Raw genomic sequence first — 24,007 nt, 5'->3', positions numbered from 1 at the left:
TGCCTCCCTGGTCGTAAGAGCGAGGGAGGGATCCAAGCCTCTGTCCGATTGATCGGGGTGTGCACCGCAGGATCAATGGTCAGACCTCTGGACCAAGTACTAAGAGAGAGGCAAGCGTATCTCTTCGTACCAGCAAACAAGAACAAGTTCCTATTTGCAAGAGGCAACATAAAGTTATGGTTTGTCTCTTGTTGGCATCCACTTCCCCCCCCTTGTAGGAGGAAAGTGGTGGATATTCGCTCCCATCCCTAGTGAAAGGGATAGGATGGGGCTCTGTCGAGTAGCTCACCGGCATCTCGTCCTTATCCAGCAATGGTGATGACCGTATCCCTCTACCCACAGGTAGAGGGGGAGAGATAGGAAGAGAAGCCAGTCACTCTCTCATTCACTTATCTATTCTTACAGTCACACCAGGACTCGATGCTGTTCAGCCTGCTAGGGTCTGGGTTAGCTACACAACGTGTTGAGCAGCCACCACGGGTCCCAAGGAAAACGATCCAAGGACCTGTGGGCAATATCCAAAAGGTAGAAGGAGGTGCCAGTGGTCTGGTTGTACCAGACCCCATGCCTTCAGTACCTGCGCCACGGAGAAGTTCTTGTGTAACTCGAGGGAGTGTACTTCTAGGTCATCTTGGTGCTGACGAAGAGTCTTCAACACTCAGCCTGGGATGTCGAGTTTCTTCAGAAAGCGCGGTCGCGCTTTCACAGGACAAAGCAGCATCTCCTTCGCATCGAAGGCGGTGAAGTCCATTAGGGAGGGGATTGTGAAGGACTCTAACCGATCGTCAGGAACCGAAGGGTTCAGAGTCTTCGCTACGAATTCGGTACGAAAATCGAGCGTCACGAATCCCCATCCCCTGGATGCTTGACTTCGCAGGAAAAAGTCATGCAATTACCTCAGAGGAAAAAGAAGGGAATGGTCGTATGACCTATCCCTCTTCTCGACTTCGGTGATGTCCTGTACCCATACTGGTCTATCCGTCTGCAGCGAAGTTGTTCTTCTCGGTAGTGGATAGGACACCGACACTCAATGGTGGGTGTCGATGGTATGGGTACTGTGACAAGCCGTTAGGACGAAGACAGACTGTTATGGAACAACAAAGAACTAGTCCACAGCGAAGTTCGTAACAGACTTGGGCGCTCTGACAGCTGCCGACTGACTGCGTTCGGTAGGAGGCAAGTTGTCCAAGCACCCGAGCAAGTCACGTGACCTTAAAGCCTTAAAAGGGTTATGCCAAGAGACTAAACAAATAATTTGTTCGTCACCGATGCCCAGAAGGCGAGGTGATGACACTCTTAAGGGCATGTGCCCAACAGGCGAAAGTCAATTGCCTTCTAGAGACCGAGGTCCCTGATGGCAAGATATCTCCTAGTATAGTTGATTCTCGGCTAAGGAGAAACAACACTATGTGTCGTTGAAGACGAAGGTGTACAGAAAATGCAACCTACGTCTTCACAGCTGAACCCGAGAGAAGGATTCTCAAGATTCTGAACCTGTGCTACAAAGACTGAGAACGCTAACCGCTATTCATTGCTGTCCGGTGAGGAACGTAGTTGCAATAAAAGCGGAGCGCTTTTCAGTAATGAAGACAGGGAAATACTGCCTGAAGAACTGCTTCTCATGGGCTGAACATTTGGAAGTAGAGCTGTCAGGTCGGAGAGTAGGCGATGTCTTCTGACATATCTGTTAATTCGGGGCGAGCAATGAATAATTGCACACCTACGAATACGAGATATTTTGAAGAACAAACTCAGATGTCTGCAAAAATCATTCGCATTATCGCGGTGCGATGCAGCGGGAGACTAGTACAGACTTCTGTTACCGTGCGGTAAACAGAAAGATGGAAAGTACAAGAGATATCTCTGTTGAAAATTCTCGCAATGTCGAAGGCGATGAAATCGAGCGTCACAGCAGTAGATGGTCCTTCATTATTGCGAGAATCCCCGTTAATCAGAGACCTAAGTCCATGATTGTTGGGCAGAGATACGGTTTTCGGTAGTCAATCAAACCGAGGGAGAGAGAGACGTAACCGACCGTGCATCTCCGAGACCTAGCTGATACTGAGCCGCTATCAGGCAGTTCAATACGCAGTAGCTCTCGGTGACTCGTCATCCTGAGTTGCCAGGTAATCCACTATTCCACGAAGAATGCGTTCGGCTAGAACCATCGAGCATAAAAGAATACGCTCGAGACAATTATATTTAACCGAAACGGATTTCGGTAAATACAAAAGCTGATTTGGTGTTGTCATGACAATACCAAGTATCTAAAATCGAAACTGATAACTGCTGGGAGGTTGCAGGCAACCCCGAGTTGCAGTTCAATTAAGATACAATTCGTCTCGGTCACAAACCGTAGAGTTAACTACGGTATGCGCCTACCCCCCGGACGGACAATTCAACTGTTAAAAGAATCATGTCGCGGAGGGTAATATACGTAGTATATTGTAGGTTCTGTACCACGACCTCCATCCTAAATTCTTTTCCTCTCCGAGGAATGAGCAATAAGGATTGGAGATCGACCGCCTTCGTTCTCTAGTCAAGAGAGTGAAGGAGAAGTCTTTCCCAAAGGAAAGCTTCAATGGTGAACAGAATACCGAAGACGATAGGTTCAAGCCAAACTGGAAGTTCCCGTCCGTTCTTCTCTATTCCAGGTTAATCGCCTACTGTGAGATACTCTTCTTTCAGCAGCAGTCTTCTTCCAAATGCTAGAAATTACAGGAATTCGAGCATAAGCGAGGTTTGTTTTTTTCCCGATTATCGTGTAACAATTATGGGGATTCTCGCCTCACTTTGGACCGTGGTCTCGCCTAAGTGTTTGGAGATCGTAAAAAAACTCGAACACTCTGAGTGCGCTAGAAATTCCGTAGAATTCTAAGCACTCTGCGAAACCCCCACCGAATTCGTCAAACGATATCGGCTGGTGATCCTCCCGATTCCCGTAGGAAATCGAGAAAGGGCAGGATCCCGCCTCCTCAACGACCGGGGTTTACGTCAGGTAGGACCCGAAGGTCCCCCCGGTAGCGCAGCCCCTAACGTGGGATCTTACAGAGAAATCTCTGTAGGATCCCCTCCCCTTTTCCCTTGTAGCCGTAAGGAGAGAGGGAATGGGGGGGGGGAGGAAATTGGATACTGGCTCGCCTTCCCAGCGTGGAAACTAGCAGTTGGAGAAGAAAAGGAGCAGCCATCCGCCTTACGGCCTCTCAGAGCCTGGGAAAACGTATCGTCAGGAGAAAACAACGTTTTTTTCTAGAGGAGGGTTACGAACTCATACTGTAGGTAAGGGTCTGCCGCCACTGTGAACGTCGTCTGGGTGGGGCTGATCGACACCTGACAGGAGAGAGCCGATACCGTCCTCCGGGGACTCATTCCAGTCCTGTCGATGGGTTCGAAAAACCTCAGGGGGGGAGAGACCGAAAGGGGTTATTTCAAACGGTGTCCGAAGACACGTAGAAACGCCTCTGTCGCAGTAGAGGAGGTGAAGTAGCTTGTTCGACCGGCCAGAACTGAGAGAGCCTTCTTGTCCGGAGACGAGAGACTACCTGGTTCAAACACAGTCGGCGAGCTCCGATCGCGGCAGACCCACCGTCGATTTGGGTTCCCTCTCGGGGCCCCAAAACGACTCGAGCCGAGACGTGGCTACTGCTGGTGGGAGCGGCGATCCTTCCCCCCGAGGTCGTTGTGCTGACGAATCAGCGCCAATAAACCTCGGCAAAGTTCCTCTGGATCTCGGAAGTCACAGCATCTTGCAGAGTGGGACCGTTTAAGCCCTTCGAACAAGAGCATTATTCCGAGAACCTTCCTCCTAAGAAGGGGGAACAGCGACAGCCCTCTCGGTCTTCTCCATCCACTTGCGCATACGTCCTGGCCGGTCCAAGAACCGTGGCCTGGCACGTAAGGGCGTCGTGGTGGGATCATGAGGGGCGCACCCCACACGATCACTCCTCAATACCTCGCTCCTACCGGTGTAACCCGAGGAGGTTGAAGGTACGGGAGAGGCAGACCTGACGCTCCCTCCTCGCTCGCTGGCAGAACCAGCAGGCTTTGGAGGGCTGCAGTGGCGATCGTCAACCCGCGGTGGCGATCGAGCTTGCAGGCCTGGTCGAACCGTCTTGCTGTGGAGAACGGCTGGACTGAGCAGAGGCCCCGCCCCCGGCCCCGATCTCGAGTGTCAGAAAGAGCTGGGTGCTGCGGTTGCCGTACCCGATCGCTCCACTGTCACAGTGAGAACCGGTGCTTGTCCTCCACGGCACGTCACGTCGCTGGTTCCAGCCGTGCTGCACCGGCGAACGGGAGGACCTCTTCCCAGCCTCAGCCCGTGGCGTCGTGGACCGTCACGTCCCCGGGTAGCCAGCTGGTCGCCGCGAGAGCGAGAGCTGGTCTGGTGAGAGTCGCGTGAGCGGCTGTCACCAGTCCTTCCGCCCCGCGCCGTGAACCTGACGCTGAGCGGACTCAGAGGTCTGGTTCCTGGCTGCACGGTCGCTGGTAGGCGACCGTACACCTCGGTACCTCCCCCGCGAACGAGAGGCCAAGACGGGGGGGACCCTGATGCAGTGGCAGAACCTCCGACACCAGGCGAGGAAGTACCCGGTTGTTAGCCGATACCCCTCTGGTCCCCGTAGTCTTCTTCCTTGCGGGAAGAAGAGAGCGGGCCCCGCTCCCGAAGGAGCAGGAGGACCAGCGAAGGAACCCTCCCGTCCCACCGAGGTGAGGGGACGGGTCCCGAGAAGCTCCCGAGGGAGACTTCTTAGGAGGAGGAGGCAACCTTCTTCTTCCTCGGCTGTGAAGCCTTAGAAGTCGAAGGGGTGGGAAGAGGCGGGCAGCCGACGACGATGAAGAAGATGAAGACGACGACGACGACACCTTCCTTCCTCCTCTTCTTCGTCAGCTTTCCTCAGGACAGACGTAAGATCTGCTATCCAGGGCTCGGAGCCGGGGCTGCTGTAGCCGAAGCCACAGGGCCCGGACGCACCTGTACAGACAGACCAAAGTCTGGGGTAGTACCACCACGAAACAGGGACGACCGTCAGCAGGTATGGGCATCTCAGGAACAGCAGGCACAGCCAGCAACAGCATCGGTAGGGACAGCCAGCGCAGCAACGGCAGGGACAGCCAGCGCAGCAACGGCAGGGACAGCCAGCGCAGCAACTGCATGGACAGTCAGCCCAGAATCGGCAGGTACGGCAGGCAGCACCGGAAAACCACAGGAAGTGGAGCAGCAACCAGCAACATCCTGGTACCGGCGGCAGGAGGTCCAGGGGAGGGGGCGAGCTCTAGGGCAGCGGAAGTGTGCGCCGGCAGCGCGGCAACCACGAGCGGCGGCGGCACGCCCCCCATCTCGGTACGGCGAACGGCACTTCACAGCGCTGTAGGCAAGACTGTTACCACGTGAGGCGAGTACACCAGGTGAGGAGGGACGTCGTCACCTGGAGCGTGGTCACCACTCCATGGGTGACCGCAGTAGGCCCAGACATAGAACCGCAGCCCCTGGACACTAGCACGCCCTGCAAATGGTTAAGGACGCCCATACCTCACCAAGGTCCACCCTCGTGGCAGTAGCACCTGCGGAAATAACAGTAGTAGCGATTAGTGGGGGAAGTCCCCTCGCGCGGGGGGGGTGAGCCCTCTCCGAACGAGTGGAAGACCCCGAATACAATTGTGTTACATCGGGCACCGAGCGCCCTCCCCCGCGCTCGACGGATCGGGCGAGGAGAAGAACGCCGATAACCTCCCCCCCAAGGGGAAGGGCCATCTGTGGGAGCTGAGCGGGGGGGGGGGGGGGGGGGGGGTCCGGGGGGGGGGGGGGGGGGGTCGTTCCCCACCCCCGCACAGCACCCATGTACCCAACAATAATAATAAGAGCCCGAGAGCAATCGTGCCCTCGGCCCGAATGCAAGGGCATAAGGATCAATTCCCTGACTGAGCGGAAACTTGAACCAAATAATTAATGATGCAATCAATAATAAAGGAATAAAATGAAAAAGAATCTTGCATTACGATTCACTTCACAATGATAAGGGCTCGGATCGAGCGCATTTGCGCCCTCGGTACCGAGCGCAAGGGTAAAAGGTTTAAAAAGGGATCCATTCCCGATTATGAATGGAAAACTTGATCCATAATGAATTGATGCAATCAAAATATATATGAAAATTGAAAAAGAACACTGCGCTTGCGATTTCACTTCATACAAATAAAAAGGGGAAGGATCAATTCCCGGGAATAGCGGAAACATTGATCCAAGTAAACAATGCAATCTCAATAAAATATGAAAATGAAAAAAAAGAACTGCACTTGCGATTTCACTTCATTCAAATAAAAAGGGGAAAGGATCAATTTCCGGGTAAGCTCGGAAACTGATCCAAAATGAGTATTGCTACAATCAAAATAATATATATGAAAATGAAAAAGAATACTGTACTTGCGATTCCACTTCCATACAGAATAAGTTTTCGTGCCGAGCGCATTCGCTCGGCAACGAGCATACAGGTCAAAAAAAAATATAAATGAAAAGAGCACTTACTTACGATTTTCATCTACACATTTCCAACCAAAATATACGCTCGGAGCGCGCTCTCCGCCCTCGGCACCGAGCATACACAATACGAGGCTCATTTGGGAAAATGAATTCCCGCACTTACGCCCTTCAGTCCCGGCACTCGGGTAATCGGAGGGCGTGGTGAAACCAAGATCCTTTAATTCACAATTGAATTCAATGGAAATAAATATGAAATGATTGTACTTACAATTCAGTTTCACTAGATAAATAGAAAAAGAAAAACACAACCATGCGAAAGCAACGACGATGAAGCGGGCAGAGAGCGATGATACACGTCCACACGCCAGCAGGCCGAAAGCAAAAGTGATTTGTTTACCTCCCAGTCGCGCAGTTGCGCGCCTGTCGGACAAGCAGTTAACTACCGAACCCCTTGTTCGAAACGCTTACGACCTATCCAGCTGCCGCTAGTACCTTCCTATTGTAAAAGGACCGAGGTTTGTATGCCGTGTCGGAACAAACACAATATAAACACAAGCATACGACGATGAAGCGGGCAGAGAGCGACGACGAACACGTCTTACACCCAACGCGGCCGAAAGCAAAAGTGATTCTTCACCTCTCGGGCGCGCGGGGCGCGCGCACGATCGGACAAGCAGTTAACTACCGTTCCCCACCCCTTGTTCGAAGCTTACGGACTGTCCCAGCTGCCGCTAGTTACCTTCCTATTGTTAAAGGACCGAGGGTTTGTATTACGTATCGGAACAATGGTTCTTTACAACGTGGTCCAACTCAGGCGCTGTAAAGAAAACTTTCGCTGCGGCGAAAGCAGATCTCCTAGAGGAGTCGATTAAACTGGAGAAGTCTCCCTGGGAGGAGGCAGAAACTCCCAGAGAAGGAGCTTTCCCAGTTACATAAAACCTATACCTCTTACGAAGCAACTTAGAGGGAGGGTAAGCAAAAAGCGCCTTCCCTAAGTCTCTTTTCATAGACATCCATTTCTCCGTCTCTTTCAACGAATGTCTAACCGCTTTAGATAGAACAAGTTTGGGAGGGAGGAGAGGGTCTGAAGTTTTCCTCCTCATCAAAAAAAAAGTCGAAGTTGGGGAGAGCGGAGCCGCTTTCTCAAAATAATCTGGATAAGATACCAGAAGAATCTAAGGAGACGTGAATAACACGAGAGGTGATGTGAATCCTCCTCCTCTACTTCTTCCTCATTCTCCGATACTGCCCCGAAGAAGTAGACGGGACTACAACCGGATCTGAAGGTTTCGAACACCCTTGGATCATTCATCCAGTTGGTTAACATCTCTAACTGCTTGCGCAAAGGCGCCAGAGACGAATCAAAAACAGTTAACGTAGGCTTGGAAGAGCCTAAATGTTCAGCAGAAGGCGGAAAAACTACTTGCGCCTCGCTCGGAGTCGCCGAAATTAGAGGCGAAACAGGCGCATCAGGCGTAACAGACGAGAAAGCGCCTAAAGAAACACCCTTAGAACTGCTAGCTACAACGCTAAATACCAACATTCTACTAGTAGATGGAGCCGAAAAAGGCACAGATTTGAGGCGACGAACAAGCCGCTAACGGCTGAGGCGCAACCCTACTCTCAGGCTCCTTATACAGCTTGACTGGAGGAGGCGAAGAATCAGCGCCTGAACGCCTCTTTAAGGGACGCGAAACGGGCGAATCTCGCCAAGAGCGCCGCGCGACCGGAGACGAATCGCTTGAATCATTCGAAGGGCGTCTAACCGCAACACCTTTCCAACGCTTAACCGAGCCCTGTTGAGGCGCAACAGGCTACCAACAAGAGAGGAGCCTTGGGTCTGTGGCAAATCCGATCGACTCCTTGGACTTCCGTATATCTTCTCCCAGTGTGGGGGAGCTGGACAGTGACCTTGTCTAGGAGATGTGTCAGGACAGACAGACGCACCCTCACTACACTCTTACCTGAAGCCGCTTTCTCCAAAACGTCTTAACTGAATTTCCAAGTTGCAAAACCGTATTCGCTAGTACCGAAAATTTCTGATCTAACCTCGATTCCAGACTGGCAATGGTGTCGGAAGAAACTACACGGGAAGCCGGAGAAGTGGGATTAGTAGGAGGAATAGGAGGTGTTTACCTAGTTAAGGAGACATAACAATTTGAGGAGAAACAGAAGGAACAGATGCATCGCAAGACGAAGCAGAGCTAAGCCTACTTTCCCTAAGCGCTGCTTTTCTAATTCTGTCTTTAGCTAATTTCTCCGAGTATGAACTAAAAAACTTCCATTGAGAATCAGTCCAATCACTACACTCGTTACATATTCGATCTGCTGAACAAACCTGTCCCCTACACTTAACACATTTAGTGTGAGAATATACTCTAACTTGGATAATCTAGTTTTACATCCTGAGATGCAAAACCTAACTCCCCCGACGGACTAGAATCCGACATGGCGACGCCTAAATAATAAGCAAAATAACAACAAACGCCTAAAAAAAGAGTTACTTCACCAATTCGAAGATCAAATCCACAAGAAAAAACAAAAGCGAAGCAAAGTCATCCACCGCACCGACCACCGATGTTCACCGGACGCCGGCAGGAAAAGAATTGGATTCACCTGGGCAGTTGTACCTGGTTCTCCCGCGAGTGGAGGGAGATGGACGTCATCACCACCAGTGTTGGCGACGCCTACGCGCGTAAATTTGAATTTAGTCTCCTGCCGCCTCGTGGAAATCACGGCTGTATAATTGTTCGGTAAGACACTACAATAAAAACTTACTTTGAAAGGAGAGTAGAGGTCTTTAGCTCCTTCTCCCACCAACAACAACTCGTGACTGATGACCATCTCGGGTGTCAGGACGCGTTAAAAGTACTTTTTCATAGGGTGACCAACCATGATATTCGGTGAGTTGGCCAGTCCACGCGGTGTTTTACCCTATGTTACATTTCTACGGCAAGAAGTCTGAAATTGACATAGGCTATGCACAATTCACTGCCATACCAATATCTACCTACCTATCGCAATGAGGGATACGGCTGCCGTACCAATATTCTGTGCCAAAAATTAAAGCATCACAGTTTTACAGATTTGGGTAAACCGAGTTAGGCTAGGCTAATCTATGAAGCAGGCTACGAACCAGTCTACTAGGCTTGGTTTAGTCTCAACCTACCCTGACATTTCTCATGAAATTCTGCATCTTTCTAAAATACCCTAATTACCTATACCGTACGTTATATACTAGTTCAACTGGGACACTGATACAACTACTACGCAAGACTGTCACAGGTAACTTGCCTAGGTCTAGACTAAGTGTTCCTGACTAACGGCAACTTACGGTAGGCCAGAACCTAGGTTAAGTTAACAGACTAAATTTCCTAATTCATTACCTTACCCTTTCATGCAATTAAATTTACATCAGCTTACCTGATATGAATAATGTCAAAACCAAAAGTATGCTGTTAATGTTAATGTTATACATGTTTGGTTGGAAGGGCGGTTGTTGATTACGATATACGAACACTCCTATTTTCTACGTCGCTTAGTTTCATAAAAACAACTACAACTTCAACTCTTCAAGGTGACGCCGGTCGTGTATTGTACTTTTAGAACTTGTTCTGCTAGAACTTCTAATTAAAATCTAAAACTGAAACTACCTATTTCACTTCATTTTTTCGCAGGTAAAATCTTACTTCAAACAATCAGCACACGTTGGCTTGAAAATATTTCCTTGTTTTAATGTGTGCTCTGAAAGTTCGTTTCTTCCGTTGTGAAGATTTTCTTTTAGCTATATACGTAAAAATATTTGAGCACGAGTTCCGTACCAATCATGCCGAGAATTTTCAAGGCCAAAATGTGTCCTTAGTTTAAATTAAAACTCTACCTCCGAAAAAACATAATGTTAATTATAAAAAAAAAAGTTTGTAAAAAAAAAAAACAATAATAAGAAATAAGCTTCAGTAGCACCGATAGCAAGAAGCAGTTAAAATGGGAAATGATATAGCCAAAAATTAGGTATAACTTATGCATTTTAATTATGGTTTAGTATAGCACTAAAAAGCTTACTATTCCATAAAACTTATTATTGAATAAACAGTAATACTACAAATCTTTGTGTAGCTCCTTAGGTATAATATTTTATAGATTGAATAAATTCATTCTTGTTTACCCCACCCTTGACGAGAGCTTGATATTGCAGGAGTTTTGGAAAGTGTAAAAAAGAAAAATTAATTATCCTTATGTTTATTTATAAGATTTTTTTAAAATAATAAGTTATGTAACGAAAATACGAACTGACAATATTTGCACGTTGAACTAATCTTCATAGTAGTGAACAATATAAGTAAAAACACTAAAATAATGTAACAAATATTCATTAATTTAATATTCCTGTGCAATTACCAATCATGTCAAATCTTAACCCTCGAAATGTTGGTTGATGAAGACGTGTGCTTTATAGGCGTAACTGGCAAGGGGCACGTGCCCCTATTTGAAACTAGTGCCCGCCCCCCCCCCTCCCCCCCCAATTTTGCGTTCATAAAGCATGCAGTAAAGCTTAATTTTCTTATTATTATTATTATTATTATTTTATTATGTATTATTATTATTATTTATTCATTATTATTATAGTTATTTTTATTATTATTATTATTTATTATTATTATTATTATTATTATTATTATTATTTTATTATTAGTTATTATTATTTTATTATTATTTTATTATTATTAATGTTAAGGTTTTATACATCAAGTAGTTTGGCTGATTTTTTTATACGAAGATTAGTGGAGTTTTACTATAATTAACTGTAAGAAATAAATACATTTTCTGTCTTTTATCTCAGAAGTATAGGTATTCATTTTCCATCCGTTATGTAAAACGTGAAAGAAATGTAATCAAATTCTGTACAGAAATAATTTATGGCAAACAAATCCGTGGGTAATGTAAAATTTGGAAATTAAAACAGGAGAGAAAATTAAAACTTCAAAAACACGCACACGCACACACATACACACACACACATGTATTAAATAAAAATGTTATATATATATATATATATAATATATATATATATATAGATATATATATATATAATGATAATAATAATGATGATAATAATAATAATAATAAAAGGGGCCCATAAAAACACCAAAATATAGAGAGAAAAGTACTATATTTCAGACTGCTGTCTCCCTCTACAGGTAGATGAATGAGAGAAAAGTTTACAGAAAAGGTGGTATTTATACCAAGAGGTCCATCCACAGGCAAGCCAATTTAGGTCACCCCCGCTGATAATCTTCCTTTAATCTTTTTAAGCATATATATATATATATATATATATATATATATATATATATATATATATGTATGTATAACTGAATCACGAAAGTTAGGAACGTGATAAATCCATAAATAAAGATATATGCCACGAAGGAAAAATAAACGAAGGAGGTCTGCAGACCTCCTTCGTTTATTTTTCCTTCGTGGCATATATCTTTATTTATGTATATATATATATATAATATATATATATATATATATTATATTATATATTATATATATATATATAGGGGAGAAGGTGGTGTGGTAATATGAAACAGGCAATAATGTCTCGCCTGATCTGCCTGCCACCTGTTGCTAATTAAGTCAACCATATCTTTTTACTTCCACCTGATGCCACCAGTGTACCAGACCAGTAAGTTGGTGTCGCTAACTTGAAGTCGGAGGCACTAAGACGACACTGTTTACTTTTTGCCCTGTGAAACTTTATTTTAGGTAAGGTTCACATTTGTTCACACTATTTAAACTAATATATATGAGGTATGGAATGGAATATAGTGTGTTGATTAGGTGTAAGATCAGTTGTTAAAATGACATTGCTAATTTACTAGAAACAATTGTTTGTGTTGAATTTCTGCTGACTATATAGGAAAATGGTGTGGTGGCATTAGGAAACAGCCTGTTCCATATTACAACCCACTTATTGTACCTAGTTTCATATTTCCTTCATTTATTTTCTTTTCAGGTTGCCATGCCAAGGAAGAATTACTGCTAGCAAAAAGGGGATTAAGACAAAAAATGGGAGGCAGATGACATGCTACAGGTTATAAGTACAGTCTGTGAAGGCACAAAAACACTAAATGAAGCTGCAAGACTCCCTGCCCTTGGGTTCCTGATTCCTAAGTGCTCACTCCACAAACACAGTTGCGGGCACACTTACACTTTTGTTATGAGGTGCAAAGCTATTATCCAGGGTGGCCAACCTTGTTTGTTCCCATGCACCAATTTTCTTCACTTCTAATTCAGATGCGCCACACAAACTTTAACCCCCTTTCAATCCTTCAATATGGTAATTTGGACATATTGGCAGTTATACATATAATCATTGATATATATATATATAATATATATATATATATATATATATATATATATATATATAATAGCGTGGACAGATGTAGCAGTTGTAAAGGAAAGGATTTAACATAGATACAAGGTAAACTGTACTTACTTTATTGACACTTTGAATTTGTATTGATAATATTCATTAGTTATTTCTGACAGTACTAATAAAAATATGTGAACACAATTAGCAGTTTTAAAGAAAAGTCATTTCACATGCAGGAAAAATAAACATAACTAGGTTTAGTGAGACTTTTGACTTTGCTTTGCTTTCACCAAATCTGTAATATTAGGAGTTAAATTAGTAACTGAGAGCAACAGACAATTCTTCAGATTTGAATCGGATAGCCGTGACCTCAGTTTGTTCTTGATCATTTTCATGGATGAAAATGCTTGCTCGCATCTGTATGTTGTTCCAAAGCGACAGGGCAAATTTTCTCAGTTCTGGAAAATGTTCACATGGTAATGATCGCCAAAAATTAAGCATTTCAGATGCACTTGGGAGTGAGGGAAGTTCATTAAATTTACTCTTCAGTACTGAATTTGCTTTTAGATCAATAAGTTCTATCTGTATATTACTAGGCATCTTCAGAATGTTATGTTCAGTAAGTGAAAATGGATTTATAAATGCAAGCATGCAATCTTCTTCAGCAAAATTACTAAAACGACTATCAAAGGCCTCTTGTAGTAATATGATTTTTTCAATGTATTCCATAAAGTTGGTATTATCTTCAACACATTCACTGTGTTCCTTTAAATGTGGATATTGGCTCAAATCCTTGTTTTCTAGCTGAGAGATAAACAGTTTTAAAATATATATTTATTAAGCACCAAATGAATGCTGTTTGGGTGTTCACGCAACTTTTCGTCTTCATAATTCCATATAATATATATATATTATATATATATATATATATTATATATATATATATAATATACATATATGTGTATTATATATAATATATATAATATAATAATATATATTTATATATATTCTATATATATATATTATCACATATATATGTGTATATCATATATATATATATATATCTAATATATATATATATATATATATATATATATATATATATATATATATATCTGATTATATATATGTTATAAAGATGACGCATTATTGTTTAAAGAAAGATGACTAATAGATGCACACGGAACAATAAAATCAAATAAAAATCATTTCTATGTTTTAGATTAGAACAAATCTCAGTAAAACCCACTTCTAGCTATAAGTTACTTGAATTCTTTTTTGTATTTTTTTTCTAGAAATCAGTATTATTATTTTTTCTTTTTTTATGAGCAGGCATGTTTTTTTTTCTTTTGTTATCTTTGGGGTATAGTGCGCCACTGTTGGCGCATGTGCCATAGGTTGGCCACCCCTGCTATATTCCCTTAATTGTTTACTTTACTCATTATTTAGTTTAACTTTACTTTATGTTACTTCAAAATGTTTATTTTAATTCATGTCTATTATCCCTTTTACAGATATTTCTAAATTAGATACAATCCAATATTTCTACTTTACTTTTCACCAACTCCCTTTCATTTCTTCTTCTTTATGACTGAGGTAGACCCTTGCTACTTAGCTTTGACATCCATCGCTTTCCAGGTTAAGAACACTCTTAATATTGAGGGCTATCCTTATATATTCTCCCAGTTTTCTGTTAGGGGATATCAGTGTCCCTAAATAAATGTTCGGTGGTGTCCTCCTCCACTCTGCCTATTTCACAGACCTCGTCCTGAAACTTGCCCCGGAAGTTAGCCTTAAGTTCAACATATTCAGTCTGGTTTTCATTATGAAACACGCATCCTTTATTTCCAGTTCCCTTATGTATTTGTTTTCCTCGAAGTTATCTATGAATCTCAGCTTCTTCATTTCTTTCCTCTTTCCTCTCAAAGTCTCTTGGATATCTTGATTAATTCTTATCTTTATTTACTTTTTCAGAGCGGTTTTTGGATATTCTCTTAGTCCATTAATTTCTATATCATATTTGGTGGATATGTTCAACATACTTTTTGTCCAACATAACCCATTGGGGGCTCTTAACTGATCTACTATTTCTTGTATTAATCTTTTCTCTTCCGAATTTATGATGTTGTGGAAAAGCATTATTTTCTTATAATCAATTCTGAAGGCTACTGGCCAAATGCCGGAATCCGCTATAATTCCCCAATACGGCATGCCCTTAGGTTGTTCATACATTCCTCGGAGGATCCTCTATTGCATTTTCTCTAGCGTACTTAACTAATTTTTCGTTACGTTACTCCATGTCTCTATGTTGGCAAATAAGGTTGGTACAACTACTGTTTCATAGATCTTTTTCCTTACCTCTAGTGCCGTATTTCTTACTTTTTCAACGTCCCCATATCTTCTGATTTCTCTTAGTAGCTACTCAACCTTTTGATATCTCGTTTTAATACTTGCTTCCTTTGAGCCAGTTAGTGTGTACCATTCTCCTAAGTACTTATATTCTTTCAAGCTGCTAATTGGGCCATTTTCAAGTTCTGTTCTTATTCGGACACCTGTTTTCTTTGCTTTTTTTTCTATTACTAGCACTGCTGACTTACTTGGCTTCGTATTAAAAGTAAATTTCTTAAGCTGCTCTAGGTTATGGCAGTTGCCAATTACCATTTCTATTCCTTCTTTCCTGCCTGTGGGGAACATTATGTCATCAACAAATAATAGGGATTCTATTGCTATATTTCTTATTAGAGTTACGTTCTTCCTGCTTAAATCATTCACTCTGCCAGTCACTATGCTGCACAGCTTTGGGCCGTAAATTGTACCTTGCCTCACATTTTCTGATATGTCAATTGTATCAGTTTCTCCCACTGGGCATCTTATGACTGCTTTGCCGTTTCCATTCATTTTTCTTATCAACCATGCATCTTTCCATCCTATCAATTTCCCTATTTCCTAGATGCAGTCCTTCAGATCCAGTATATCAAAACATTTAAACGCATCCCCAAACCTTACGTACGTTGGGGCTCCCAACACTGAGTTGTAGTCACTGCATTTAGGGTTATTTATAGCAGATGATCAACTGTGGATCTTCCCTCTATGCCACCACATTGGAACCGGCTTATCTTCTGGTTTAACTCATCCTTCGTTATTTCCATCCTCACTTTTTCAAATTCCTTGCTTATGTTACTTGTAATGAATATCCCTCTCTTGTTTTCTCACTCTAGTTTGCTTCCTTTTATTATACAGTGATAATATTTCCATTTTCTCCCATTCACTTCGGCGAGATATGTTTAAAACTCCTCTTCAATGTCTCCAATTAAGAGTGTCAGACTTTCAGTCATTTCTGTACCCAAAGTTTTATATTTATATTATTTATACATTGACTGTCCGGGGTGTATTTATTCTTCAGGTTCCTTACTGCTTTTTCCACTTCTTGAATACTTGACTTTTGGATTTTTTCAGTTTTTCATGTCCCACTTATGGATATCCATTTCTGGTACAGGAGATTAATTTCATTTGCTAGCCTGCCAATTTCATCTTTAGGTTTATCTAATATGAATAGATCTTTATAATATTGTTCATATTCTCTTTTAATTTCTTCAACATTTCCTATTACTTTCCCTTCCTTGCTTCTTATTGCCACCACATTGTTTGGTTTTGTGCCGTCGAGTTTTTTCTTGAAGTCCCAAAAGGCTGCTCCATTACTCCCCCTTTGGATTTTATTTCAGCTGCTGTCTCCTTTATTCTGATGCCATCTTCCTTTATTTTTTCTCTAATAATATATTCACTTACTAATTTCTCCTGCACCTGCCATAACTTACACCTTCTCAATATTTTGTCCAGTTCTGTTTGCTATTTGGTGTATTTCTGTTTTATTTGACCATTTTCTCTTGCTATGTCTACCAAGGCTTGTCTGTCTTTGCAATCTTTCAGCTTTCTTATATCTACTATATATTTTCCACTCTTGCTTCCCTCGTATACTATTCTCAAGTTCATGACCACTCTCACAGCACAGTGGTCAGAGCGCACCAGTTCAGAGGATATCCTGTATGGAGTTATTTCTTTTGTTTCATCTATTCCCATTACCTGTACTCCTCCTTCATCTTCTTCCCTTATCATTACATAGTCGATAATAGACTTCTGCATGTTTTGTATTCTTGCCCATGTTCCAGTGCATTTTTTTATGATTATTTAATAACATTAGTTTGTTTTGTTTGATTAAGTTCAGCAGTGCTTTTTCTCCTTTAGTCACTTCTTCCTTATTGTTGGAGATGACCTTTCCTATTTGGCAGTTGAAGTCTCCAATGATCATTACTTTTTCCTTGTTTTCCTCTGCTTTATTTATTTCATCTTCGATTGAGGAGTACATACTTATCAGCTGGTCATTTTTGCACTTATTTCCTGTGGGGCATATCTAACACCAAACCTTATCTTGTTTGTGCCGTTATTGATACTGACCCAGACAGCTTCATGAGTTGTGTTTTCTTCTTTAGTTTGTACAGTGACACTTGTCAGTTCCTTCTTAATTCCTATTAGGACACTTCCTCCATTCCTCCTCCTGCTGTTATAGAACACCTTGTACCCAATTATTTCCACATATTCATTTTCGTGGAGGTAAGTTTCTGTTAGGCACATTATTACTGGGTCCACCTTTTCGATTATTTCTTTCAAGGAGTCTAATTTTGACTTGATGCCCCTAATATTTACATAATGTATTCCACAGTTAGCGTATAGTCTTTTTTTTTCTTTATACTTCTTCTTGTCTTTTTACTATTGTATTTAGTCTCGCATGCCCCTATCCATACTGACCTCTACCTAGGTATGGTCCACTCATGTTGGACACTATGGTGTTTCTTACTACTTCTGCCCATGACAATGGGTTTGATATCTCTGCTTGTGTATTCCTCATTTCTAAAAAAACGTAACTTGTTCGCCACTTCTCCCATTCTCTCTTTTAACATATCCATTTCAGTTTTTACTATGTATTCTCCAGTGGTTTTCCCCATCTGGCTACTCCTTTCAAGGTTTTGTGTGCTGTAGCAACTGAAGCAGCAGCCCTTCTCATTCCATGGACAAGGTTCCCTATTTTTAAAGAACTTACACATATACTGCTCATCCTCATCTCTGCTTGATCCTTTATTCTGGCTCATAGTCAATGTGTCTCACTTTTGGGTACCTTTCCTTTCCATATATCATCATAACCCCATTTTGGCTTTTGATTCTGTGACTGTATTTACAGTTTCTACCATATTTACAGTGACCCTCTTTGAACTGCCTACATTCAAAGTTTTGGCTTACTTTATTTCCTTGTACTATAGTCCTATTCTGGGTAATGTATCTGTCACTATATTTACAGTTCCTGCCATATTTGCATTAGCCCTCTTTGTAGAACTTACATACTGTCCTTTGGCTTACCTCTTTTTTGTCCTGACTATTCTGTGATCTTTTATAGATTCCGCTTATCCACTTATGCAGGTACTCACAATACTCTCCTTTCTCACACTTTCCTGCTCTAAAGAACCTGCACTCGGCTATTGTTAGCTTATCCTTATCTTGAAATGCACTTTGATTTTCCTGTGATTCTTTGGTTTCTTTCAATCCCCTCTGTTGATCATGTTCCGTGTTCAGGGCTTCGCTCTTTGAGCATTGCTCGTCGTCAGGATTAGGTGAGTTACTCTCTGGTCTGGACGTTATTTTAGTGGGCCTTTCTATGGTTGTACCTTCTTTGTTTTCCATATCCTTCACTAAGTTTTCATTTATGGTTTTCAGGTCTTCTATGAGACTCCATTGATTAGTGACTGTCCTGTTTTCTGCAATTTCTCCAGTTGCCTTTTCTAAATTTTCTTTGCATGATCTGCAATCTTCTTTGAGTAATTGTAGTTCATCTTCCATTAATTTGTTTTTCTTTTTTACTTTCTCTGCATTTTTTATTCCATCATACACCATTTTTTTCCAAATTCTTGTTGATCAGGGATTTGTCCTCTATCTCCTTTCTCATAGCAATTACCTCATCCTAGCTTGCAGACCCTTTTTGCCTGAACCCTCTCTTGCATTCTACACACAACCCAGTATTTTCTTCCTCACGGCAACTCATGCAGTACCAGTATAGGCCTTTTACTTTTCTGTCATTTTGATTGACCTCAAGAAATTCTTCATTTGAGGCTTGTTTAGGCCTGTGCTTCCACCTATACACTGAATGCAGAACCATTTTTTGCATTTATCACACTCGTCACTTTCGTACTCTGGGCCTAGCTGGACCTTGCATTGTCAACACGGGCATGACTCCTCCCTTTCACTTGTTGTGTCCTTCTGGGTGGACGTAGCTAAAAAATCGTTGCCATTGTCAAAATCTATTAGTTTACTGTTTTCATCTAAAAGACCTACTTTGGAACATTCTTCGATGTCTAACAAGGAGATGTCACTCCTCTCAAGAGTTTTTTCTGTTACTTCTTTTAATTTGGCTTTTTCTGAAGGTTTGACACGTCTACCCTTGGAGTTCGTTCTAACTTCAATTTTCATGACTTGTTATTTACCACCTTCCACCATGTTTGCTTCCCTGACAACGCTGAATGTCTCCACCAACAACACACCTGTACCTTACCTTTTAATCCCGATCTGAATTCTCCCTCCACTAATCAATTACTTTTCATCACTCCTCCCTCTAGCTGTTTTGACATTAATAAAACTGGTACCCACTTTTAATTAGGACAATTTACAATTCCTAAAGCTACCTTATCAAGAAAGGTAGCAGAATGTATGCGTGGTGCTGATCCAAATGTCATGGCTAACCAAAAGTTAGGAAAAAAGCCTACTCTTCCTGTAAAACTCAAGGAGCAGCTTGTAGAATACTGCCTGTTAATGGAGAGGAAATTCTATGGACTTGCACGTGGTGACATATGGCGGATGGCTTATCAACTGACAGAAAAATTGTCTCAACAATCCATTCAGTAACAAAATAACTGGCAAAGTGTAGTTTGATCAATTCATGCACAGACACAAGCAGTCGGTTTCAACAAAGAGAGCATAATGAGCTTTTTTGATCTGTTGGAAAATGAATACTCAATAAAGAAATATCCTCCCAATCGTGTCTATAATGTTGACGAGACTGGCCTTAGTATTGCTCAGAGTAAACTGCCACATGTTGCTGGAAAGAAAGGAATAAACAAATAGGTGCTCTCACTGCTGCAGAGAGAGGGAGTCTTGTGACCATCATCGCATGTATGAGTGTAGGAAGGGACTTTGTTCTCCCCATGATGATCTTCCCCGCAACAACTGGACTGACAGGCTGATGAATGGAGCACCTCCTAGAGCTGCGGGGAGATGTCATCCTTCAGGCTGGGTTCATTCTCATCTTTTTACGGATTGTTTCTCCCATTTCATTGACCACGTTAAGCCTTCAGCTGAATCCCCAATTATGCTCATCCTGGACGGCCACTATTCCCACACCAGAAACCATCGTTGCCAATTTAGCAGAGCTTTCCACATTGGCCGATAGCTTTACTACGAACTGCTTCCGCGAATTTTAGCTGTCATAGTAGTGCAATAATGATACAATTGCTCTAATATTTGTGTATATTGCAAATGGATAAACGAAAATAACTTATTTCCTAGGGATATTTTTTTTTTAAGGTTTTGTCCCGAGTTTTGGCGGGTAAACACAGACTAATTGGCAACAGTGATCTGGACCCCGATGTTATTTTGAGAGCAAGAGAACACCATGTTAGCCTTGTGTGTCTGCCACCTCACACTACCCACATGCTTCAACACTTGATCGTGCATTTATGGGACCCCTAAAGACATACTATAGCGAAGAAGTCAGATGGGCACTGAGAAATAGTGGTATGGACACCTATGACATTGCAGAGAAGTTTGGGAAGGCATACCTTAAATTACAGACAGGGGCAATAGTAGTCAAAGGTTTCAAATGTAATGGAATCTTTCCACTAGACAGTGGTGTTTTTGATGACTTAGATTTTGTTGCGGCTGAACACGAGGAAACACAGGCTACTGAATATGACAACAGATTTCTACAGCAGCAAGTCCATCACCATCAGCAGGTCCATCAACAGCAGCAGGCCCATCAACTGCAGCAGGCCCATCAACAGCAGCAAGTCCATCAACAGCAGCAGGCCCATCAACTGCAGCACGTACTCCCATACCTAAAGAATTTAGCTACTTTGATGAAATGCTGTTCCTCGGCGATCAAGAAACCCATGCAGAGTCCATTAACACCATGGATAGTAAGGGTGATTGCCTTGAATCACAGGAAATTGCAAATGTGAGTAGCAATTTCATATATTTATTTTTCAAGATATTAATCTAAAAGTATAGCCCAATGATCAAGAAATATTAAGAAAAACTATTTAAATGGTTTGTTCCACCATTCTTGTTTAAGTATTAAAAATACTTTTTAATACTAACAAAATAGATCAGAAATTTTTCCATAATTTAACTTATGTATGATTTAACTAATGCTTGCGACTTCGCCAAGGAATAGCACCTTCATTATTGAAATAATCACAGTATTGATCCCTATTCATTTTAGCCACCAATAAAGCTTCGGCTATACAACTATCTTTTGTATTTTGCAAACCTTCATAAATATTCACTCGAATCAGAATCTTCCATATTTATGTGTTCATCCAAAAAATTTTCTATATTCTTCTTTTTTGCCAGATAATTATGTCAATAGCTACAAGCTAGCTCAATTATCCTCTCTTTTTCTGGTGGTACATTAATATGCTTTTGAAGTACGACTCAATCTATAGTTGAAAACTTGTTGTTGCTCATCCAATTCAGACTGTGAATAGGGCTTCATTAAGTTCTCTGACATTGGATAAGTATTATCTGCCACAAATGTGAACGGCAGTTCTTTATCACTGTTTGGCAAGCATCGAGGTTTAGGGATGTGTAGATGGCCTTCATTGAACGTCCTTCCAAATTAAGATACAGTTAACACACCACCGTCAGATACTCTGCCATTGACACCAACATCCACCATCAACAATTGCCATCATGACAATGCTGAAAGTCTTCTTATGATTAAAGTAAAACGAACCAGAATTCGCTACTTTCTTTTTCTCCACACGTTTTGAATCTATGGCCCCAGGGCAGTTAGGAAAATTCAATCTTTCATAGAATTCATTGGCTACTACTTCCAACTCATGCGGTGATTTTGGTAGCGGTAACAAAGCGAAATATATTATTGTTAGTTTATAACTCCATAATACAAGTTAAATTTTGCTATTGATTTTATTTATATAAATTCAAATTGTATGGCGGTATGTAAATATACACAGTTGGCATTAGCTATAATTATTATTATCAAGTAGGCGGCAATTCTCCACTGGTAGAGTAAAATGCTATAAAACCAAGGACACCAGCGGGGAATTCAGTCCCAAGAAGAAATGCGAAAAAAAATTAATAAATGAAAAAGTCTGCGGGTACAAATGAGCCTCCCTACTTTTTCGGGAAATCTTAAGAAGTATGGGGAAAATAGCTACTTTTCATCACGCAAACATAAAACTGAACATAAGCTTTACATAGTTTCTATATATATGATATTAGCGACCATATAATATATATATATATATATATATATATATATAATATATAATATATATATCAGATAAATATATATCTATATATATATATATATATATATATATATAAATATAGATATATATATGTATATATATATGTATAAAATATTATATCATTTAGTATTTATCGCTCCTGGTCCCTCCGGTAAAAAGAGGAAGACATTGGATGAGATGTCTCTTGCTTGCAAACGCCTTCGAGAGAGTGACGATCATGAAAAAGTTGCATCTGCTTGGGCCTGTGAATTAAGGAATACTGACCCTATGCAGGCTGTGTACGCAAAGAAAGTTATCAATGATATTTTTCTCGAAGCTCGACTGGGTACACTGCACCGAAATTCAGTTGTCATTAATGGACCGTCCTTGAGACCAACAGTAAAGCTAAAGCTATTAATGTTTCCAATTCTGCCCCTGATAATAACCAATACCATTACTTTCCTGTAATTGATGCAGCTCCAAATGTCCAAGCACAATCTGAGTCAATTGTCATTTCATCTTACATTTTATATTTTCAAACCTAGGATTACTTAATACTATATTACTGGACAAAAACGTTGTTTTTATTCACCTTTATATATCCTTTCAGACACTTGATTAAAGCTTTGCAAGTATCTATGATGATTTGGCCAATGGACTGTGGAGATATAGCAACATCAAATTTCAGGGGTTTAAAACAAATTCCAGTGATAAGGTAGCGTAAGGTTACAGAAAAATGCTGACTAACTGGGATGGCATCTCTCTTATTTGTGTTGAGTTTCATTATTAATGGTGTCACCATACCCAATAATTCATCAAAGATATCACTGTCCATCCTCATATAATATTTAAAATCACTTGGCGCACTACATTAAGTTCGTTGCGTAAATTTTCCTGGCTAAATAAGTTCCTTTGTTCATGCCATTCTTTCATCCAAAACCGCCTTTTCTTTTCCTTGGGGCCATCACAAAATAACAATGCCACAGACACGCAGGCCATATCTGTGTCAGAGAGCATGTTTTCCCTGTAACTACCTGGCGAGAAGTGAAGGTATTGACAATATTATTGAGCTGTGTGTGGCCAACTACTAAATATTGAACCAATCTTATTGACGTCAAAATATTGATCGTGTGTGGAGGCCTGTAGGCTGCCCGCACACGGGACACCGAGTAGCGGCAAACTGCCTTCAGACGAGACACTATTTCTGCCTGCAGACGAGACACTATTTCTGTCCGCGACAGCTGAATTTCTAACAGTGTCAACATGGATAATGACTACTGTTGATGTTGCATGTGTTTGCGCTTTGCTATTGAAGGGAAAGAAACCGCTAAAGATATTTATAAAATATTTAGCTTCATATTTTACTACGCTGCAAGGAGCTGTAATAGGAGTATGATAAGATTTAGAAATATAAATGATATATTAACTTGTGTGATGAAACAGAAATAAAGAGGGCACTGTTTATGTATATACTGTCGACATACTATACATGTTAAAAAAAAATTGACATATATTCTTCCCCTTCTCTTCCTAAGCAATTATTAATTCCTTTGTTTTAGAGAATATATAACAGTAATG

At 41.5% G+C, this 24,007-nt stretch overlaps 1 protein-coding gene across 1 annotated transcript in view; it reads right to left on the bottom strand.

Annotated features, from left to right (window-relative positions):
* LOC135200269 (uncharacterized) overlaps window positions 1-10,051 on the bottom strand; it is a 108,960-nt gene extending 98,909 nt beyond the window's left edge. Inside the window, exon 1 of the mRNA XM_064228756.1 lies at window positions 9,899-10,051. Within this exon, the coding sequence (XP_064084826.1) occupies window positions 9,899-9,953 (55 nt within the window). The 5' untranslated portion in view covers window positions 9,954-10,051. The remainder of the gene's footprint in view (window positions 1-9,898) is intronic.
* Between the last annotated feature and the right edge of the window lie 13,956 nt (window positions 10,052-24,007).

The sequence above is a fragment of the Macrobrachium nipponense genome, chromosome 26, assembly GCF_015104395.2.
Source record: "Macrobrachium nipponense isolate FS-2020 chromosome 26, ASM1510439v2, whole genome shotgun sequence".
In the NCBI taxonomy this organism is placed as follows: domain Eukaryota; kingdom Metazoa; phylum Arthropoda; class Malacostraca; order Decapoda; family Palaemonidae; genus Macrobrachium; species Macrobrachium nipponense.
Note: the sequence above shows the minus strand (reverse complement) of the source record. Positions and strands in the feature narration are given on the sequence as shown.